This window comes from Leopardus geoffroyi, chromosome D3, assembly GCF_018350155.1.
Source record: "Leopardus geoffroyi isolate Oge1 chromosome D3, O.geoffroyi_Oge1_pat1.0, whole genome shotgun sequence".
In the NCBI taxonomy this organism is placed as follows: domain Eukaryota; kingdom Metazoa; phylum Chordata; class Mammalia; order Carnivora; family Felidae; genus Leopardus; species Leopardus geoffroyi.
Genome location: NC_059339.1, coordinates 20,240,712 through 20,258,953, shown reverse-complemented (window position 1 = coordinate 20,258,953; position 18,242 = coordinate 20,240,712). Strand labels below are relative to the sequence as shown.

At 49.2% G+C, this 18,242-nt stretch overlaps 3 protein-coding genes, 1 long non-coding RNA gene, 1 pseudogene and 1 gene segment (V, D, J or C); 5 read left to right on the top strand and 1 right to left on the bottom strand.

Moving 5' to 3' along the window:
- Positions 1-18,242, top strand: part of LOC123587584 (immunoglobulin lambda-1 light chain-like) — an 876,584-nt gene that overhangs the window by 652,007 nt on the left and 206,335 nt on the right. The gene's annotated exons all lie outside the window — the stretch shown is intronic.
- Positions 1-18,242, top strand: part of LOC123587589 — a 511,389-nt pseudogene that overhangs the window by 300,256 nt on the left and 192,891 nt on the right.
- LOC123587586 overlaps positions 1-18,242 on the top strand; it is a 1,001,573-nt gene that overhangs the window by 800,254 nt on the left and 183,077 nt on the right.
- The window catches only part of LOC123587588 (immunoglobulin lambda-1 light chain-like), an 824,513-nt gene that overhangs the window by 628,081 nt on the left and 178,190 nt on the right, over positions 1-18,242 (top strand). The gene's annotated exons all lie outside the window — the stretch shown is intronic.
- Positions 1-18,242, top strand: part of LOC123587590 (immunoglobulin lambda-1 light chain-like) — a 577,236-nt gene that overhangs the window by 389,311 nt on the left and 169,683 nt on the right. For 2 of the 3 annotated variants that reach the window (XM_045457515.1, XM_045457516.1), the window contains exon 2: positions 199-495. The exons of the other annotated variant lie outside the window; for it this stretch is intronic. In XM_045457515.1, coding sequence (XP_045313471.1) covers positions 199-495 — 297 coding nt within the window. The remainder of the gene's footprint in view (positions 1-198; positions 496-18,242) is intronic. 3 annotated transcript variants of the gene reach the window in all.
- Positions 1-18,242, bottom strand: part of LOC123587610 — a 204,877-nt gene that overhangs the window by 121,064 nt on the left and 65,571 nt on the right. For all 4 annotated transcript variants that reach the window (XR_006707409.1, XR_006707410.1, XR_006707407.1 and 1 more), the window contains exons 3-4: positions 14,046-14,174; positions 10,806-11,121 (exon numbers count right to left, since the gene is read on the bottom strand). This is a non-coding gene — a long non-coding RNA (uncharacterized LOC123587610). The remainder of the gene's footprint in view (positions 1-10,805; positions 11,122-14,045; positions 14,175-18,242) is intronic.

The window sequence follows — 18,242 nt, the reverse complement described above, 5'->3', positions numbered from 1 at the left end:
CAGGGAAAGGAGGGGGGTGGTTCTCAATGGTTCAAAGGCTCCATCCACCAGGCGGGCCCATAGGCCCCAGGGACTAAGATGACAAAAGAGTGGACACTGGGGCCTAGAGAAATCACTGGAGCTTAAGCCAAGCAGGTGGGAGTGTTCAGGGGATGACACCCCAGGCTGGAAACCCACCTCTCACCTTCTCTCTTGCAGGCTCCGTGGCCTCCTACGTGCTCACTCAGCCCCCATCAGTGGCAGTGAACCTGGGACAGACGGCCAGGATCACGTGTGGAGGAAACAACCTTGGAAATGAATATGCTTACTGGTACCAGCAGAAGTCAGGCCAGGCCCCTGTGCTGATTATCTATGAGGATAGCAACCGGCCCTCAGGGATCCCTGACCGATTCTCAGGCACCAACTCGGGGAACACGGCCACCCTGACCATCAGCGGGGCCCGGGCCGAGGACGAGGCTGACTATTACTGTCAGTCATATGAGAGCAACTATGATTCTCACAGTGACACAGGCAGATGGGGAAGTGAGACACAAACCCCTTCTGTCTGTGTCACACTCTCTTCCAGTCCCTGGAGGCCTGGGCACAAAGCAGAGCAGGTCTGGCTCAGGTCCCCAGATCTGAGGTCCTCAGACCTTCCCACCCAGTTCCCAAGGCTGACTCTGCTCAGGGAGGGTCAGGAGTGCATTTACAGCTGACAGCACTAGGCTTCCCTGCTTCTTGGGGCCTGGGTGTGAACTGCGGACAGAGGGCCTGGGTGGAGAAAAGACACAGGGAGACTTTCGTCCAGGGCTCATTATCTCTGCACTTCCATGTGGTGGCTGTGGGCTACTGCGCTCACAACCGACAAGGATTAGAGCCCCAAATATCCCAGCTCACCTGAGGTCCTGAAGCCCTGGTGTCGTGTGTGGAGCCACCTTCACCTGAGTGCAGTAGACACCGTGGGGCCACCCACACCCTGTCTTTTGGTCTCACACACCCACCCACTACTGCCTGGAGCCTCTGACAGCTCACAGGGGTGCTCCTCACTGCCAAGGACTCTTGCTTCAGAGAATTGCCTCCCCACGTTTATGTCCCTTCTCAGAGAGGTTCAATTAAATAATCTCCTGAGGCCTAGAGGCCAAGGCCCTGCCCCACTTTCACATGTCCTGAAAGGTCCCAGATTTGGAGCTCCCTGCAGGGAGGAGGCCTCATCTGATGTCTCACTCCGTGTGGGTCACTTCTCCTTCTGCCCAGTCTGACCTCCCTCTTCCTTCCAGATCTCCTGCACATGCATTTCTCCATCTCAGAGTCAGCTTCCAGGAACCCAATCCAGGATAGCCAGCATCCTTGACAGGATCCTCTCAGACCTGAAGAGGCCACTGTATACACACAGAGCTAGGGTTTCTCTCCCAGATCCCCAATGTGCATGTCCAGTCCCCACAAATGTGCTCAGCCTTTAAGAGGATACAAAATACATTTTTCTCTGCTGGGATATTTATTTTTGTTCCAGATGATTTGATATCATATAACTTCAATATTGAAATATAAAGTTAACTATTGTTAACACATCTGATGTTAGATGATAATGGGATGAGACAGGAGAATACAACAGAAACTTATGGTCAATATATATCCAAACACACCCTACAACATTAGGAAGAAACACATGTTACTTCTATGCTGCCCATTTCTGTGACCACCCTGTGCTCAGAGGGGTGTCTATAATTTCCTTCTTCACTACTCACCCCATATCCCCTTCCCACAGCAAATACCTGAGCTAGTCGCCATTGCTGCCCGTTGGTAGGACTAGACCTTCATTCTGGCAAGTTAGTCCATTAGCAGACCTGCTGAATTGGATTGTGGTGCATTTATGACTGTAGTGCAGACCCAGGGAGTATTAGGGGATCTTCTGAATCCAGAGACACTCTTCTTGCCCCAATTGTGCACTAGAAATTCAGCTCCTCCATAATAGTCACCATGATTCACTCCAGGCAGTGCCTCCCCCACTTTTCCTGATGATTCATCCCCAGGAGGAGCCTAAAGCAGACAAGGCACATTCTCTGCCACTAGAGCCGTGCAGCCCATATTCCCTGGGGTCTCAGCCCATCCACAGCACACACTCCATGTGGCTGGTGAAATAGTCTATTCTTTAATTTTTTCCACATCACTACAGGATCTAGAATCTGAATCAAGCTCACTTGACCAGACCAGGACAGTTAAGCCCCATGTCCCAGGTGGCCAAATAGGAGATAAGCAGAGGAAGTGAGATTTTCCACAGTGGCCTAGACTTCAGCTTGTGAAGCTCAGTGAGCACACAGTCCCCTGATGGGGCAGGAGGGGGGCGTCTCCACAAGATGTAGCTGCAGGTGCAGCAGGTCGGGGTGGGGCCCAGGCATCTGCATGTGGAACAGCTCCCAGGTGAGCCTGCAGTGTTCTTAGTCCCAGGTCCACACACTGTGTGGCCTCACTCCTGCTCCCTGGCTGCTCCCACACAGGTGGGAGGCCCACAGGGAGACACAATGTGAGACACAGGTGCCCTGCTCTCTCCCATCCAGGGTCCATGGGGTCAGGGCCCTGCACTCACCCGTGTCCACATTGTTCCCTCCCTTCCAGGCTGGGGCCAGTCGCTTCTGATCCAGCCTCCCTTTCTTCCTCCAAGCCCCTCTCCTCTCCTGTCTTACGAGCTCCATGCCTCCCCTGATCTGAGACTGCCTCCATCCCTCTCAGTGGCCCTGGGGAAGCCCAGGATCCTCAGCTCTGGGGATAAGCTCATGCGTGAACATGCATCTTGGTACCAGCAGAAGGCAAGCCTGGCCCCAAGCTGGTTATACATACAGATATGAGCAACCATCTGGGTCCAAATCTGAGGATGGAACTTAGGAACACAGCCTCCCTGAGCATGACCAGGACTGAGGGCCAAGACAAGACTGACCATTGCTGAACTACCTAATGTGGCGGTGGGAGTGCCTATCAGTGACTCAGGTGATAGGTAAAGATGGGCAGTGGGACACAAACCCTCCTGCCATGGCCTGGCTCTCATTCTCCCTACATCTCTGAGCAGCTGCTGGTCAGGCCTTAGGATCAGGTGACCTCCCTGGTCCTGGCCTGACCCTCCAGGGCGGGAGAATCCAGCAGGTTCTCCATCCTCTGGTCTGTTTATCCTAATGAACAGTGGTGAGGGGGGATGGCTATTCTGACTATTGGGACTGGAGTCAGGTTTATAGTATATAATAAAGATTTAGGATGTCATTGTACATTATACATCACACAGGCCTCAGATGTAATCACATGTCATTGAGGAGGGGAGACACCTGTCTCAGCACAGTCCCGGGAATTCCTCTTCTCCTTAGTAACAGACATCCTGGATGGGCCCCACAAGGCTGTGTCTCCTCTGGTTCTTGGATGAGGTGTCCCACATCCTAAGGACTGACAGACACTTCATAAAGCAGTAAACAGGTCCCTGCTGCCCCAGGCCCTTCCCTCCTTAGGTTTAACAGGAACTGCGGAAAAAGTGCAGACACTACGTTGGATCCCACCTAGGGGTCTTCCTTCTGGCACAACTGTCTTCCCACTGCCCCAAATCCCATCTCCTGCACTAGCAGGCCTGACCCTTAGCTCAGGTCTGACCCACAGGTACTCACACCCACCCCCCATGCTGACCCTGTGTGGTGGCTTCATCTGCATTCAGGCCTTACCTGGCACTTGGAGGGGAGAGGTCTTTTCCAAGAATTGAATACATCTCTATCATAAATAATTTCTCTTCATGATTCTTTGACTTGTGATTTTTAGAGCAATTTCATAAGGTCAAAATGACAGGTGATGAATTAATTAAGAAGGAAACACAAGCTTCCCCCATGTCCACTTCTGCCTTGAATCAGGGCAATATCTCCATGGAGTGGGGAGACACAGAACTGAACATCTTTTTCTCCTCACAAAAGCATGGCACGTATGATTGGAATATTTCATCTAAAGTTTAGTTATTGACCCGATGAATGAAAAAGATGATTTCTGGTTGAAATCATATTTCCAGGGATTTTTCCAGTTGGGATCACAAAAGGTCCCTCTAAAGGATTATAATCTGGATATTCTCACCAAGCCTTTCTTATCAACATGACAATGAATGGACTGGCACCTCCCTAGCCCTCAGATTGTCCCATGACCAAGTACAGCAGCATTCCCCATAGACACCTGCCAGAACTGAGAGGAAGAAGCTGTCTCCTTCAGAACCTGGAACATTCTGGCTGAGGTTGTCCTACATCCCCTCTCAGCCGAGTGGCCTTCCTCACATGGTGCAGGTGACTGTTGCAGGTGACTGTTGCTTCCTCACACCTGCCACCATCTTTTTGTCTCTCCCTCTCAGGGAATGGGGACCTGCAGTCATTTCCCTGCCTCCCTTCCCAGTCAGGTGCGCCTCTAACACATGTTCCTGCTCAGCTCAGCCAATCTGTGGGGGTATTGGTAAAGCAGTGACAGGTCACCCACGTGGGACCCCAGACAGGGGACCAGGACCAGAGGCATATGTAGCACCCTAGTCTCCCTGTGGCTTTAGATTGTTTAGGGGGGTGAGGAGGGATAATAACCACTGCCCTGAGTGGCCTCAGCCTCCACTGGGAGGTCCCAGGCTAACCTGTTCCTATGTCAGCATCTTCCTCCTGAAGGCCTCTCAATGTGCCTACCAGCTGCCAAGAGAACCTGACTTACTACCTGGAAATGGCCTCTTACCATACCTGACCTCACCCTCTGTACCCAGAAATGTTCACCTCAGGAGAAACCCCACACTGGCCCTGAACTCAGGTAGAATCCCAGGTCCCTCTGGTTTGTCCTGTTCTTTCAGATCCTCTAACCAGGTCATTTGTCATTTGCCTACAATGTCATCTTTCACTCTCAGGTATAAATTTCAGGGTGTGTGTGTGACGGACCCTGCTCATGGAGACATTGCCTATTTCTCCAATACAGCTCAGGCACTTTGTCTCCCACCAACCCATGCCCTGACCCACCCTCATGAGACTAATGTCCTGTCACTGTCCACAAACATCCGTCCTCCCTGTGATCACACGTTTCCTCCTTCCTCCAACCCTGTGCTGACAGCCCATACCAGACACAGCTGCTCCTCCTTGCTGGAAGATCCTCCCACCTTCTCCTTCCACTAAACCCCCTCAGTGAAGGGAGAGGAGGCTGAAAAATCCTCTTCTTCCCTTTCCCAGTGCCTGCAACATGGTGATTTTCTCAATAAACTAATTTCAACTAAATTAATAAATTCCGATGTGTATTACAAATTTTTCCCAAACTGAAGACAACTTAATAGTGACAAACATTCCCTTGAAGAGTAACTAAACTTTGAAGCCCCCTCTCATTCTCTTATATGGCAATATTGCTTTTTGCATCTGATCTCTTCCTACTCCTAACTACAAAATGGGGATACCAAGGCACAGCACCTATGCTGGCCTTGAGCAGATATGAAGGCTCCTGGCCAAGAGCAGATATGACACCACCATGATGCCATTGGAAAATCCATGTGCTCTTGATAGAGGAGGAATTTTTTTTTTTTTACCTCTGTGGCCCACAAGCTATGACCCGGGGTAGGACCTGCACCTGTGTGAGCACCATAGTGTTTCCCATAGAGGGTGTTCAGAAAATAAAGGTAAACTCCACCTCTGAGTTCTCAATGGTCAGGCCAGCCCAGGACTGACACCAGATCACAAACTGGGGTGCAAATATCAGGCCCAGACTATGATACCAGAGGGTGAAGCAGAATCCCTTGAAATGAGGGTGGGTCTGCACAGGCCACTCCCTCCTCTCTGTGTCCCCTGGGGCTGAGCTCTTCTCTGAAACCACAAAGATCCTCAGTAGCAGCCCCTGAGGTGGCTGATGCATAACCTCCTGGTCTCCCCAGGAAGGGATAAGAGGCTAGGAGAGAATCCTGCCCGGCCTTGGGCCTCGGGAGCAGATTCGGGAGACCTCCACCATGTTCTAGACACCTTTCCTCCTCAGCCTCCTTGGCCACTGCACAGGTGCTGCACCCAGCTCACACCCACCCCAACTCAGGGCCATGGACAAGCATGGCCCAGACTCGGAGCTCAGCATGGGCTGCCTGTGGGGCAGGATGCTCATGACCCTGCTGCAGGATGAGGAGCTGCAGGGGTAAAATCCCCTCACTGTGCTCACTGGCTCCATGTGAGCCCAGACAGACTGCCTCTATGCAGAGAAAGACTTGTTTTTCAATTTGTTCAAAAGCCACATCAACCGGCCAGGCCCATTGGATTCTGGGAACGAGATTGATGAGAGAGGGCAAACCTGGGGTTTGCAGAGAATCCCTGGAGCTCAGGCTAGGTAGGTGGGGGGCTCCTGGGGATTGGACCAGATCTGGAAGCCCACCTCTCCTTTTCTCTCTCACAGGCTCCATGGCCCCTACAAGCTGACTCAACCCCCTCGCTGTCAGTGACTATGAAAGAGACGGCCAGGATCACACGTGGGGGAAAACACATGGGAAGTACATATGTCCACTGGCGCCAGCAGAAGCCAAGCTAGACACCCCTGGAAATTATCTATCATTACAGCAACCTGCCCTCAGGGATCCCTGACCAATTTTCAAGTTCCAACTCAAGGACCAGGCCATCCTGACCATAAGCGAGGCCCAGGCCCAGGGCAAAGCTCACTGCCACTCTGCCACCTACCATGGCAGTGGGAGCAGTTTTCAGTGACTCACAGTGACACAGACAGGTGAAGGGGGACCCAAACCTGCTCCCCCAGCCTGGCTCACACAGCTCCCCCTGGTCACACCCAGCGGGACAGAGCCTTCCACACAGAGACTGGCCCTGCCCTCACTCCCCCAGCGATGGAGCTAGTCCTCAGTCCTGTCTGGGCTCTGTCTTCTCCATGGCAACCTGAACAGGCATGCTGATGGGCAGGTGCCCGTTCCCAAAAGATCACCGAAAACCACTTCATCCCGCACACCAAGTCCGTTAGTGCTCAGGAGAAAACCCCCAGGCAGAGTCTCAGGAATGTCTCAGGCAGGTGAGGGGAGTGTGTGCAAGGTTTCAGGATGTGCACATGAGGGGCGTGAGGCAGGTCTTTCAAGGAAGGAGCAGCCTGACGTGGGTCACTTCTGTGACATAACAGCATAGGACTGGTGGACCCTCTCAAGGGGGCAGTCATCAAACTAGTCTGATCAGTAAACTTTTATTTAATAAGCTGTCTGTTTACCCAGATGAGAATGTTTGCCCAGGGGAGCAAACTGTTTAGCTCCTAATGCATTTTCCAGTGCTCTGAGTGATTATTTACATCCTTACCCTTCTGGGCAAGGATTTCTAGATCTAATAACACCCTGCCACAGGTGGTCTCAGTCCTCAGATCCAAACATGAGGGACAAAATGAAAACGAAGAAGTTCATTGAACTCCAGAGGGAAGACACAGACCTCTCCGTGGGCAGGGACGGGAGATGTAGTGTCTGAGGACCAGACCTACGGGACCTCCTGCCCATGTGAGGGTCACCCCGAGAGCGTGGAGACATAGGTTGCAGATGGAGGGAGCCCAGAGAACAGGTGCCCATGCTGGACCGAGCTCCAGGGAGAGACGGAGCCTGGCCCGCCCCTGGTCCAGCACCTCCACCAGCATGTTCAGACCTCTCCCTCCCTCTCTCAGGCAGCCCCTTCCCTCCCTCTGATCCTTCCGGCTTGGACCTCCTTGCTCTCCCATTTCTCTGCCCACTCTACACCACAGCTCAACCCACGGTGAGAGGGACACTCCCTCAGCCCCATGCCCAGGCCCTGCAGAGGAGGCCAGACCAGGAGCACTGTCGGAAACGTCAGTATCCAACTGTGTAGGACATTCCTGCAGAACCTGGCCAGTCTCTGACTTTCATTTCTACCAATACCAACAGCCTCAGGGACCTTGATGGACTCTCTAACCTCCACTGAGAAAGCAGATCATAGAGACATGGGCCAAAAGAAGAACCTTATGATAGACATTGAGCTGTCATAGCAGACCTTTTCTGGACTCAAGGATTTATTGCCCCCTAGGCAGAGCTGGATCTGTCTGCAATGACCCTGGGCAGAACAGAGAAGGGACAGAGGCTTGAATAAAGGTTGAACCAGTGATAATGTCACAGGGAAGAGCTGTGGCAACACCCTCCATGGAGGCCCTAAATTAGCGATCGTCACGTGGAGAGTCGTTTGTGGCACTGATTGTAGGAACATGGGGTGGGAATGCTACTTTCGGTTTTTCTGGGTCCTGACTTCTGTCAAAACCTCCAGCGGCATCGTCAGAGGGCCAATGAGGGCTGGTCTGCTTTCCGGCTTGGCAGGCTCTGCCCTTGAAGTATAAGAAGGTCTGGGAGAGCCCTGCCCTGCTGTGGGGTCTCAGGATGCAGAGCTCTGGGGCATCTCCTCCATGGCCTGGGCTCCTCTCCTGCTCCCCCTTCTTACTCTCTGCACACGTGCTGCCCTAGGTCCTGCTTGCAGGCTCAGTCCCCACAGGACCCGAGTGGACCCGCCCCAAACCCTGAACTAGCCCAGGCACAGCTTCAGTTTGGGACCCCTGAGAGTGAGCCCTTCTTCCTCAAGCCCACCTCTCCCCTCCTTCTTGCAGGATCTATGACCTCCATGAGCTGACTGGCCTGCTTTCAGTTTTGATGTTTTTGGGAGAGCTGGACACCATCACCTGCCAGAGAGACAAGTAGAATGCTATGCTGTGCACTGGAACCCGAGATGCTCATTTGTGATAACACCAAAGGAATCCAACGACCCCTGACTGAGGCTTTGGCTCCAACTCAGAGATCATGGCCACCTTACTGTCAGCAGGGTCTGGACTGAGGGCAAGGCTAGTACTCCTGTCATGTGTGGGATAACAACAGGAGATGGGGTCATGGACACACTCTGACTTGTTCCTCATGCATTTAACCTGTGCCTTCAGGACCTGGTGAACTCTGATCTTCAATTTACCTCTTCTGCATGATGATGGAGAGCTGCTGTGAAAGCCCAATCCCTGCATGGTTGGTTATATAACACCCAGTTTACATAGCTGACTCAGGTCATGGGGTAACTTAGTGGCTCATAGAATACAGCCTCTACTAAGATTCAGTAGCATTCAAAATAACAAGTAGTTGGTAGGCTGCCCATCTTTGTCAGTTCTAGGAGCAGCGTCATTAACTAGCCAACACCAGTGATCGCTGTCCAACGAGTCTGATTATTAATTTGCTTCCATTTCATTATGGTTACCTCACCCACATTGTCATTGGTGATAAATGCAACTACATGGCTCCTGCCATACAAAGGATTCCATCAAGCACGATTTGGGGTCCCAAGTCAGAGTCTAGAACCTCCAGAAGACACACATGCGATGGATATCTACATACACACACACAGTATACACATAAGTACACGTGTACACACATGTTCACCAGTATATTCATACGTAGGTACATACATAGATAATGTAAAGGATATGTCACAGGAGTTTCGCAGGCTAAACACACACATGTGGCCCAGGAGTCAGAGAGGCTGAAGGAAGATGAGGGGAAGGTGGAGCCTTTGTGACACGGCCACTGCCATGTTTCAACCAGGTGACCCAGCAGATAAGCCCCGATGACTGTCCCCTACAAAACTGCTCCTGTTTCTTCTTCTGTGTGCACAGGACTTCACACAGGAACTTCCCTCATGCTTCACCCCACCTGGAAACCACAGCAGGGACGATTTTGACAACACGTCACTTCTGTCCCCAAACTTTTAACCTATGAGAAAATGTCACCTTGGAACAGAGCTAGTTTTGAATCATAAACAACATATTTTCTCACTGGTCCTTCATCCTCAGACAAACCAGACTCTTCCCAGCAGGACACAGACTCTGCTCTCGTGAGCACACTTATTATTATGTGTCCCTTCCTCCCAGAATGAGAGCAGCCCTGAAGTCACCTCTCCAGAGATTCCTCCTCCAACTTCTCACCACACACCACCTGCCTGTCATTTCTGTCTGATCTCAATTAATGTTCTGCACATCATCTACAACTACAAATTCCTTCCACTATTACTTTTTAGCTGATTCTTTTGTGTTAATTATCATACTAATTGGTAGAATTTTTTTACTGCCAAGCAGACACATGACTATTAGAGGCAGAAATAGTCAGGAGACTATCTCTCTACCACAAAAAGTAAATCTGCAATCAGAGGGTGACTCTCCAAGTACTCACCAGTTCCATGATGCACCAAATCCTCTCTGTCTGTTCCACCATCCCTACTATGGAGCTTTGCTTTTATTTTTATACTGTAGACCTCAGGAAGGCTGCAGCCGCTCCAGCTATCTCATCCATGTAAAGAGGAAAGGCACTGTATATCCAATCTACTTCTCTCATTCACGAGACGACAAGTCCCCAGAAAGGATCCCAGCTGACTGACACAACCATGAGCCATTTCTGGCTTGCAAGGTCAATCCTGGTCAAGAGGGACCCCAGAATAGCAATAGTGTGGCTACTAAATGCATATGAAGATAAGATACAGGTAGAAGGGGCTGGAGACTCTGCTGTGCCACCAGAGCCACTGTGACCACTCTCCTGCTCCAACCACAAGATGGAACCTCTGAGAAAGATCCGTGTCTTATTCACAATCATCTCCCAGGATGATTGTGTCAGACCAAAGTGGGTCTCGATAAATGTTTTCTGGGTGAGAGTTCTCCTGTCTCTGTCTTTGGAATGGCCCTATTTTGATGCATCAGCAGCCAGCACCAGTAAGGGGCTGTCGCTGGGTCCTGTGCCCCTACTGCTAAGCCCAAGAACCACACCCATGACCACCCGTGTCCCCAGAGATATGAGCAGTGATACTTCAGATGGGCCTTACCTTGTCTTCCTCAGATGAGCCTGTTCTTGTTTTCATGGATAATCTGATCTCCTCCTGCCTGGTCTTGAGGCTGACAGGGCATTGGAGAAAAGAGCAATTCCTCCTCTGGAGCCAGCAGTCAAGGGATCAGCAAATCAGGTTCTGAGCTGTGGGTTCTTCATCACCTGGACAAAGGAGTTCCCCGAGCCTCCCAGAGTCAGTGTGGAGTGGCCACCAGGGGACAGCAGAGATCACCTGGCAAAGCACCTGGAGATGGGGTGAGCCTGGCATCAGGGCTTCTATCACGCAGGAAGGGTTGGCCATCCGGATGTGAGACCTGAGGGAAAAGGTGTAGGTTTCTACAGGATCACCTCTGACGCTGATATAAAATTCTGCATCCATGTCTCTTAGAACTGGGTCGTGTAGATTTGCCTCTCTCTCTAACACAGGTCAGTACTTCCCGCCTCTCCACTCACCTCATTTCTGCTCAACTCAGTCACTGTCACACCTTGCCCAAGGACGGGATCTGTCCTCGACACCGAGTGCACCTTGTGGATACTGAGGCTATGACCTGTCCCAGAAGCTCCCCTTTCCCCCCCACCCCATGGACAGACACTTACAGCACCTCAATGACGCCTTAAAATTCCATGTGCACTTGCCAAGGGAAGAATTTTATTTAGGTTCTGGTGTTCCCCAACAGAGATATGGCTCAGCAACCCCACTGACTTAAACCTCCTATAGTGTCTGTAGAGTAAACATGCTATCATGGGTTCAGAAAATACAGACAAATTCCACTTCTGAGCTCAGCCAGGACAGGTCAGCCCAGCAGTGAGGTCAGGACACGGAGGGGAATGGAGTTGTGCACCCCAGACTATGCGATCAGAGGGTGAAGCAGAATCCCCGGACTGAGGGTAGGTCTGCAGGGCCGTCCCTCCCCTCTCTGGCCTCTCTCAAACCACAGAGTTCCCGGGGAGCAGCCCCCTCACCCTGGCTGATTTGCATGTCCACCATGTCTCTCTAGCAAGGGGATAAAAGAGGCCTGGGGAAAGTCCTGCCAGCCTCGAGGCCTGCGACTTAAGGAACAGAATCATTTCACCTCCACCATGGCCTGGAGTCCTCTTTTCCTCGACCTCCTCGTTCACTGCACAGGTGCTGTCCACAGGCTCACATTCACCGCAGCCCCAGGGATCTGGGGCAATCCAGGACCTGACTCTGAGCTAAGCAAGGGGCTGCCTGTTGTGGCAAAGATGATCATGACCTTGCTGCAGGATGAGGGGCTAGGGGTGGGGGAGAGTGACAGTCCCTCAAGTATCCACTGGCTCTGTGACCCTGAGGTACTGCACCTGCCTGGAGAAATTAGATGATGTTCAAAGGCTCCATCCACCAGCCAGGCCCATGAGCATCAGGGGCTGAGATGATGGGACTTGGGAAACTGGAAACCCAGAGACTCCCTGAGCTCAGGCCAGGCAGGTGGGGTTCTCCTGGGGATGAGACCCAGCACCGGAAAACCACCTTTCTTTTCTCTCTTGCAGGTTCCGTGGCCTCCTATGTGCTGACTCAGCAGCCCCCTCAGTGTCCGTGACTCTGTCAGACAGCCAGGATCACCTGTGGGGGAAACAACTTTGGAGGTAGAAGTGTTCAATGGTACCAGCAGAAGCCAGGCCAAGCCCCCATGCTGATTATCTATTATGATAGCAAGTGGCCCTCAGGGATCCCTGACCAATTCTCTGGCTCCAACTCCGGGAACACAGTCACCCTGACCATCAGTGAGGCCCAAGCTGAGGACAAGGGTGACTATTACTGTCAGGTGTGGGACACTGATAGTGCTCACAGTGACACAGACGGGGAGTGAGACACAAACCCCTTCCCCATCTGTGTCACACGCTCCTGCAGCCCCAGGAGGCCTGTGCACAAAGCAATGAGTGGGTCTGGCCCAGGTCTCCAGATCTGAAGTCCCCACTCTACTCTCCAGGTAGCATGGAAGAAGGTAGACCAGCAGAGAATACGCACACAGTTATTATGAATATATTTCATTGGTTTCTGTGGATGTGTATGTGACTCAACCAGTTAGAAGAACATATAGAAGCCATTTTTCAAAGACCAAAACTTTACAACTTCCCTAACAGAAACAACATGATCTGACATAGAAAAAAACAACAACCAAAAAACAAAAAAACACTGGATGAGGTTAGCAACAGATTAGATGCTGAACATGAGATCAGTGAACTTGACGTCATAGCAGTAGAAAGCATTCAAAATGAAATACAGCGGGGAAAAGCTACAAAAAGTCAATAAAATTTTAGCATGTGTAAAACACCTTCCCACAGACTTAAGTTTGTGTGACTTAGAAATTGTGGGAAAGAAGTTAGAGACCAGCTGGTGCCTTGAAAACACATCTGAAGATTCATAGCAAAAATGGCTTCAAATTTGGTGAAATTCATACACTAATACATACAAGAAACTCAGCAAAGCTCAGGCATGGGAACACGAGAGACAGCACAGCACACATTGTGATGAAACTGCTACAAACCAGTGATGCAGACACTCTTACAGCCAGAGAGGAGACGTGTTCCCTACAGAGGAATGAGCTTCATGGTGGGAGCACATTTCGCATTACAGACATGTAAGCAAAAGAACAGGGGAGCAATGTCTCCACAATCCTAAGAAAATATCTGTCAACTTTGGCCTTTACCCATAGAAAATGTCATTGAAAAGGAAAGACAAACTAAACCTTTTCAGACTGCAAAGCCTCATAGAACTGATTACCCACACACCCTCAGCAAAGCAACAGTAAAGGACATCCCTTGGACAGAAGGAAAGGGTAGCAGAGGGAAAGTGAAACTATACAAGATGCATAAAGTATCAGATATCCTAAGTACAAGCATAAATATAAGAACTTTTTTATGGTTACTGCCTATAGAAAATCCTCAAGTGTTTAAATAAAATAATAATGATAATAATATACTGTGATTTATATTAGATACAAAAATAAAATACATGAAAATGATAGCAGACATGATGGGGGAGATGAGACTGTGTTATGATGTCTTTATTGTGCATGTGAATGATATCATGTCCCCGGGAGGTAATTTGACCAGTTAGCAGGTGAGGACCATAAACCAAAAAGAAACCATTAAAATCACACCATTGTAACAACAAAGAGTAAGAGCTAATAAGGTGCATTACTTAGGAATCTCCAGAAAACACACATCCAGTAGGACTCATGTCTCATTTATTGAGAGACAGAGGAGAGAGACTTACAATGAGAAGTGGTTCATGCAGTTGTGGGGCGGCAGGTCTAGTCGCTACAGGACAGGACAGAAGCCTGGAGATTCCAGTAAGAACCATGTCGCAGACTCTAATCCAAACTCAGTCTGAATGATCGAAATGCTAAGAGAAGACAGAGAGGAAGAATTGAAAATTCCAATCAAAGTAAGATGAAAACTATGATGTAAACAGCCAAGGGTAGAATATGATTTCATTCATGTGGAATTTAAGAAACAAAACAAAGAAACAAAGTGGGGGAAGACAAATGAAGAAACAGACTCTTAACTGTAGAGAACAACCACATGGTTACCGGAGGGGACCTGGGTCAGGGGATGGATGAAACAGGTAAAGGGGATTAAGGGTACACTTATCAGGATGAGCACTGAGTAATGTGTACAATTATTGAATCACTATATTGTACACCTAAGACTGATATAGCACTGTATGTTAGCCTCATTAGAATTAAAAAATTTTTTAATAATAAAATAAAATAAAAATTTTTTAAATAATGAAATAAAAAATACAAAGGTTGAGATTAACACCAGACACGACAAGATAAAGAACACTTGAAGGAATCTGAAGACACAGCACAGACACTGCAAAATGGAAAACAGATTCTCTGTTTAAAGTGAACAGTTGGGGCACCCAGGTGGCTCAGTGAGTTAAGCATCTGACTTTGGCTCAGGTCATGATCTCACACTTTGTGAGTTCAAGTTCCGTGTCAGGCTCTGTGCTGACAGCTCAGAGCCTGGAGCCTGCTTTGGATTCTGTGACTCCCTCTCTTTCTGCCCCTCCGCTACTCAAACTTTGTCTCTCACCCTCTCAAAATTAAAAACAAACATTAAAAAAAAGTGAACAGAGAATCACCGAGCTATAGGACGACCTTACAGTGATGTAATACGATGTGATTGTGTCCCCAAAGGGAAGAAGATGGGGTGCAGAGGATGGAAATATTTGTGATGAAATATTGGCCAAAAATCTTCTGAATATGATGAAAACCCAAACCCACAGATCCCAAAGCTCAACAAAATTCAACTACAGAAATAGTTAAATAAAATAAAACAAAAACAAACAAAAAAACCCAACACCCATCAATATCAAATTGTTTATGGCAGGGAAAAGAGACAGGCTTAAAAGCTGCCAGAAGGAGAAGGCACACAGGTTTCAGGGAAAGACAGGGAGGGATTCTAGCAAATTTCTCAGTAGAAGTGCAAGCAAAAGATAGCATATTAACATCTTTAAAATACTGAAAATAGGAAAACAACTTAATTTTTTACCCAGGGAAATATCTTTTAAAAATTAAGGCTAAATAAAAAATTTCCTACACACAAAAAGTGGCAGGATTGATCACCAGCCAGCCAGATATACAAGAAATAGTAGTGGACACCCCTCAGGAAGAAAGGAGTGATTCCAGAAAGAATCTGATTCTACAAAATAAATTTAAAAATCACAAATGCTAACTACTGGGAAAAAATACTAGGAATTTTTTAGTATCTAAATCTCCTTTAAAGATAATTCACTATCTAAAGCAAATCTAATACCTGTGTATGTTGGAATTTATAATACAGGTAAAAGTAACATTTGTGAATTACAGCAAAGATGCGGAGAAGAGAGAGAAGTTTGTACTAAGGATCTGACACTCTGTGTGACATGGGGGAATGAGTCAGGAAAATATGACAGTCATAGGTACATCTAATAGCCAAAAAGAGAGAGAGAGATAAAATGGAATCATAAAATATGCTCCTTTAACTAAAAAAAGACAGAAATGGAAAAAGGAACATGGAGAATATGGACAAAGAAACACTATATACAATGATGCTATATGGAAATGATAATTACTAATCACATCCAGGAAATGGTCTAAATACAATGAACAGACAGACTGTGAAACTGAGTTTAACAGCAACACCCAACTCTATGCTGCAATTAAGAATCCTAATGTAAATAAAAATACATTAAAATCCAAGTGTAAGTTCAGAACAAATTCCCACCAATTCTGATCCACAATGTAGAACATGAAACATTCACAGGGAACAGACAGTACATTGGGGAAGGCAATTGAACACTCACAAATAGGTAGAATGAAAAAATTCATGTCGCATGTATTTAACACACACTCTCAGAAAAGAAATATTCACAGTACACATTTTCAGAAATTGATACAGAAATGCCCTTCACCTCTCCCTCCTTTCCCCTACATTTTAAGAATTTTCAAATGCAGGGGCACCTGGGTGGCTCAGTCAGCTGAGTGTCCAACTTTGCCTCAGGTCATGATCTCGCGGTTCCTGAGTTTGAGTCCCACGTCGGGCTCTGTGCTGACAGCTCAGAGCCTGGAGCCTGCTTCGGATTCTGTGTCTCCCTCTCTCTCTGCCCCTCCCCTACTCACGCTCTGTCTCTCCCTCTCTCTCAAAAATAAATAAACATTTTTTAAAAAGTAAAAAAAAAAAAAAAAAGAATTTTCCAATGCAGAGTGACAAGAGCTCCTCTAGGAGAGCCAAGAGGTGAGCACAGCTCCACATAAACCCGATCCATGAAGCCCACCCAGATGCACAGAGATTTTCTCCACCGGCCTAAGAAGGAGCATTTTCACAGGGACCGCTGAGGGAATGAGGAAGGCTTGAGGTGACCAGGCTCAGCTTTGGGCTCAGGAGACAGAAATCTAGGGTCCCCACTATGACCTGGACCCTCTCCTGCTCCCACTCCTCACTCTCTGCCCAGGTGCTGCCCACAGGTTCAGTCCCCACAGGACCCTGAGCATGACCCTGACCCTGAGCTCAGTCCAGGGGATGCTGTGGGGGCAGGATCACTGAGAATGTGCCACATAATCTTCTGATCCTGCAAGCCCTGTGGTCCACTATATACCTTAGCAGTCCCCAGCAGAGTGGCCATGAGACCCCTGTCACTACCACATGCTCCGGAGAGAGAGACCAAGCAATAATGAGGAATAAACCCAGCAGCACTCAGGCCACATCCGTGCATGGACAAAGCCACCATCCCTGCAGATTCTCCAGTTCTAACCTGGGACACACTCGCCCTGAACCTCACCACAGGCAGGCTGAGGGGGCTCGTTTATAGGCCAGGTCAGGATGGGGACGGAAGGGAGTCCAGGGACACAAGCCCTGCTGCCTACCTTGACCTCACCCTCCCTCCCACCCCCTCTGGTCAACCTCTGATCCAAACGGCCCAGGGTCTCAATCCAGGACACCTGGGCTCCCCTCCTGGCCTCACCTCACTTTTATCTGTGTTTCTGGGAACCTAGTCTCTCTGAGCTTCGGCTTTACGTGCTGTGAAATGAGGATGCCTATACTGATGTTAGAAATGACTTTCTGTTTCGAGTTACGGGATACAAAGAATTTTAACAGCTTTATTCATTAAACAGAGGCTCTGTGGGGTCTCTGTGAGTAAGAGCTGGTCTGGGAGTCTCTTGTCCATCCTCTTCAGAAATCCATGGAAAGGACTCAGCAAAGTGTGATGTGTATGGTGTGAAATTGAAGAACCAGGTCTGAATTATCAGATTCCCAATGTCCTCCCAACTGCCAACTGGGCTGATGTAGAAATCCTCCCACCCCAAATTCTAAGAGATGTGGGTTGGGATAAAAATAACAGCAGTAGAAATAATAATACTAATAAAGATTTAGGTGCACAAAGGGAACTTTACGCCAGAAGTATCCCCTGTTCCCACTGACGAAAATCTGCACTAATTGGGTTGGGGAAGCATCAGTCTTGAAACTTAACACAGGAGTCTGGTGGCCATGGGACATCACACAGGTTTATCTGGACACCGACCCTTTTCAAATGCACTACACTGTACCCTGCACTCTACATTTTGTAAGAAGACAGTGGGCTAGTCCAGGGCATTTCAACCCTGGGACCAGTACAGGAACCGCACCTGTCCTGCCTCCTGCACCGTGTATGTGACCTGTGTGTGCTGGCTGGGGAGAGCAGGGGGGGGCAGCTGCCTGGGGGAGGCTGGGCTCCCTGGTCCACATCCTTTCTCAGGTGACAGGTGCTTTGGGGTGACCTGACCTGCAGGAGGGAAGCTCCGGGTCTGAGTCCTCCTCCACCAGCAGGGGGCAGCAGAGCTGCAGCAGGAGCAGCAGGACCGAGGCTGGGGCTGCCCAGGTGGAGCCTCACAGGGACACCAGGCCTGGGGGGCAGCAGGTGTTCAGGGTTCAGTCCTCACAAGCTATC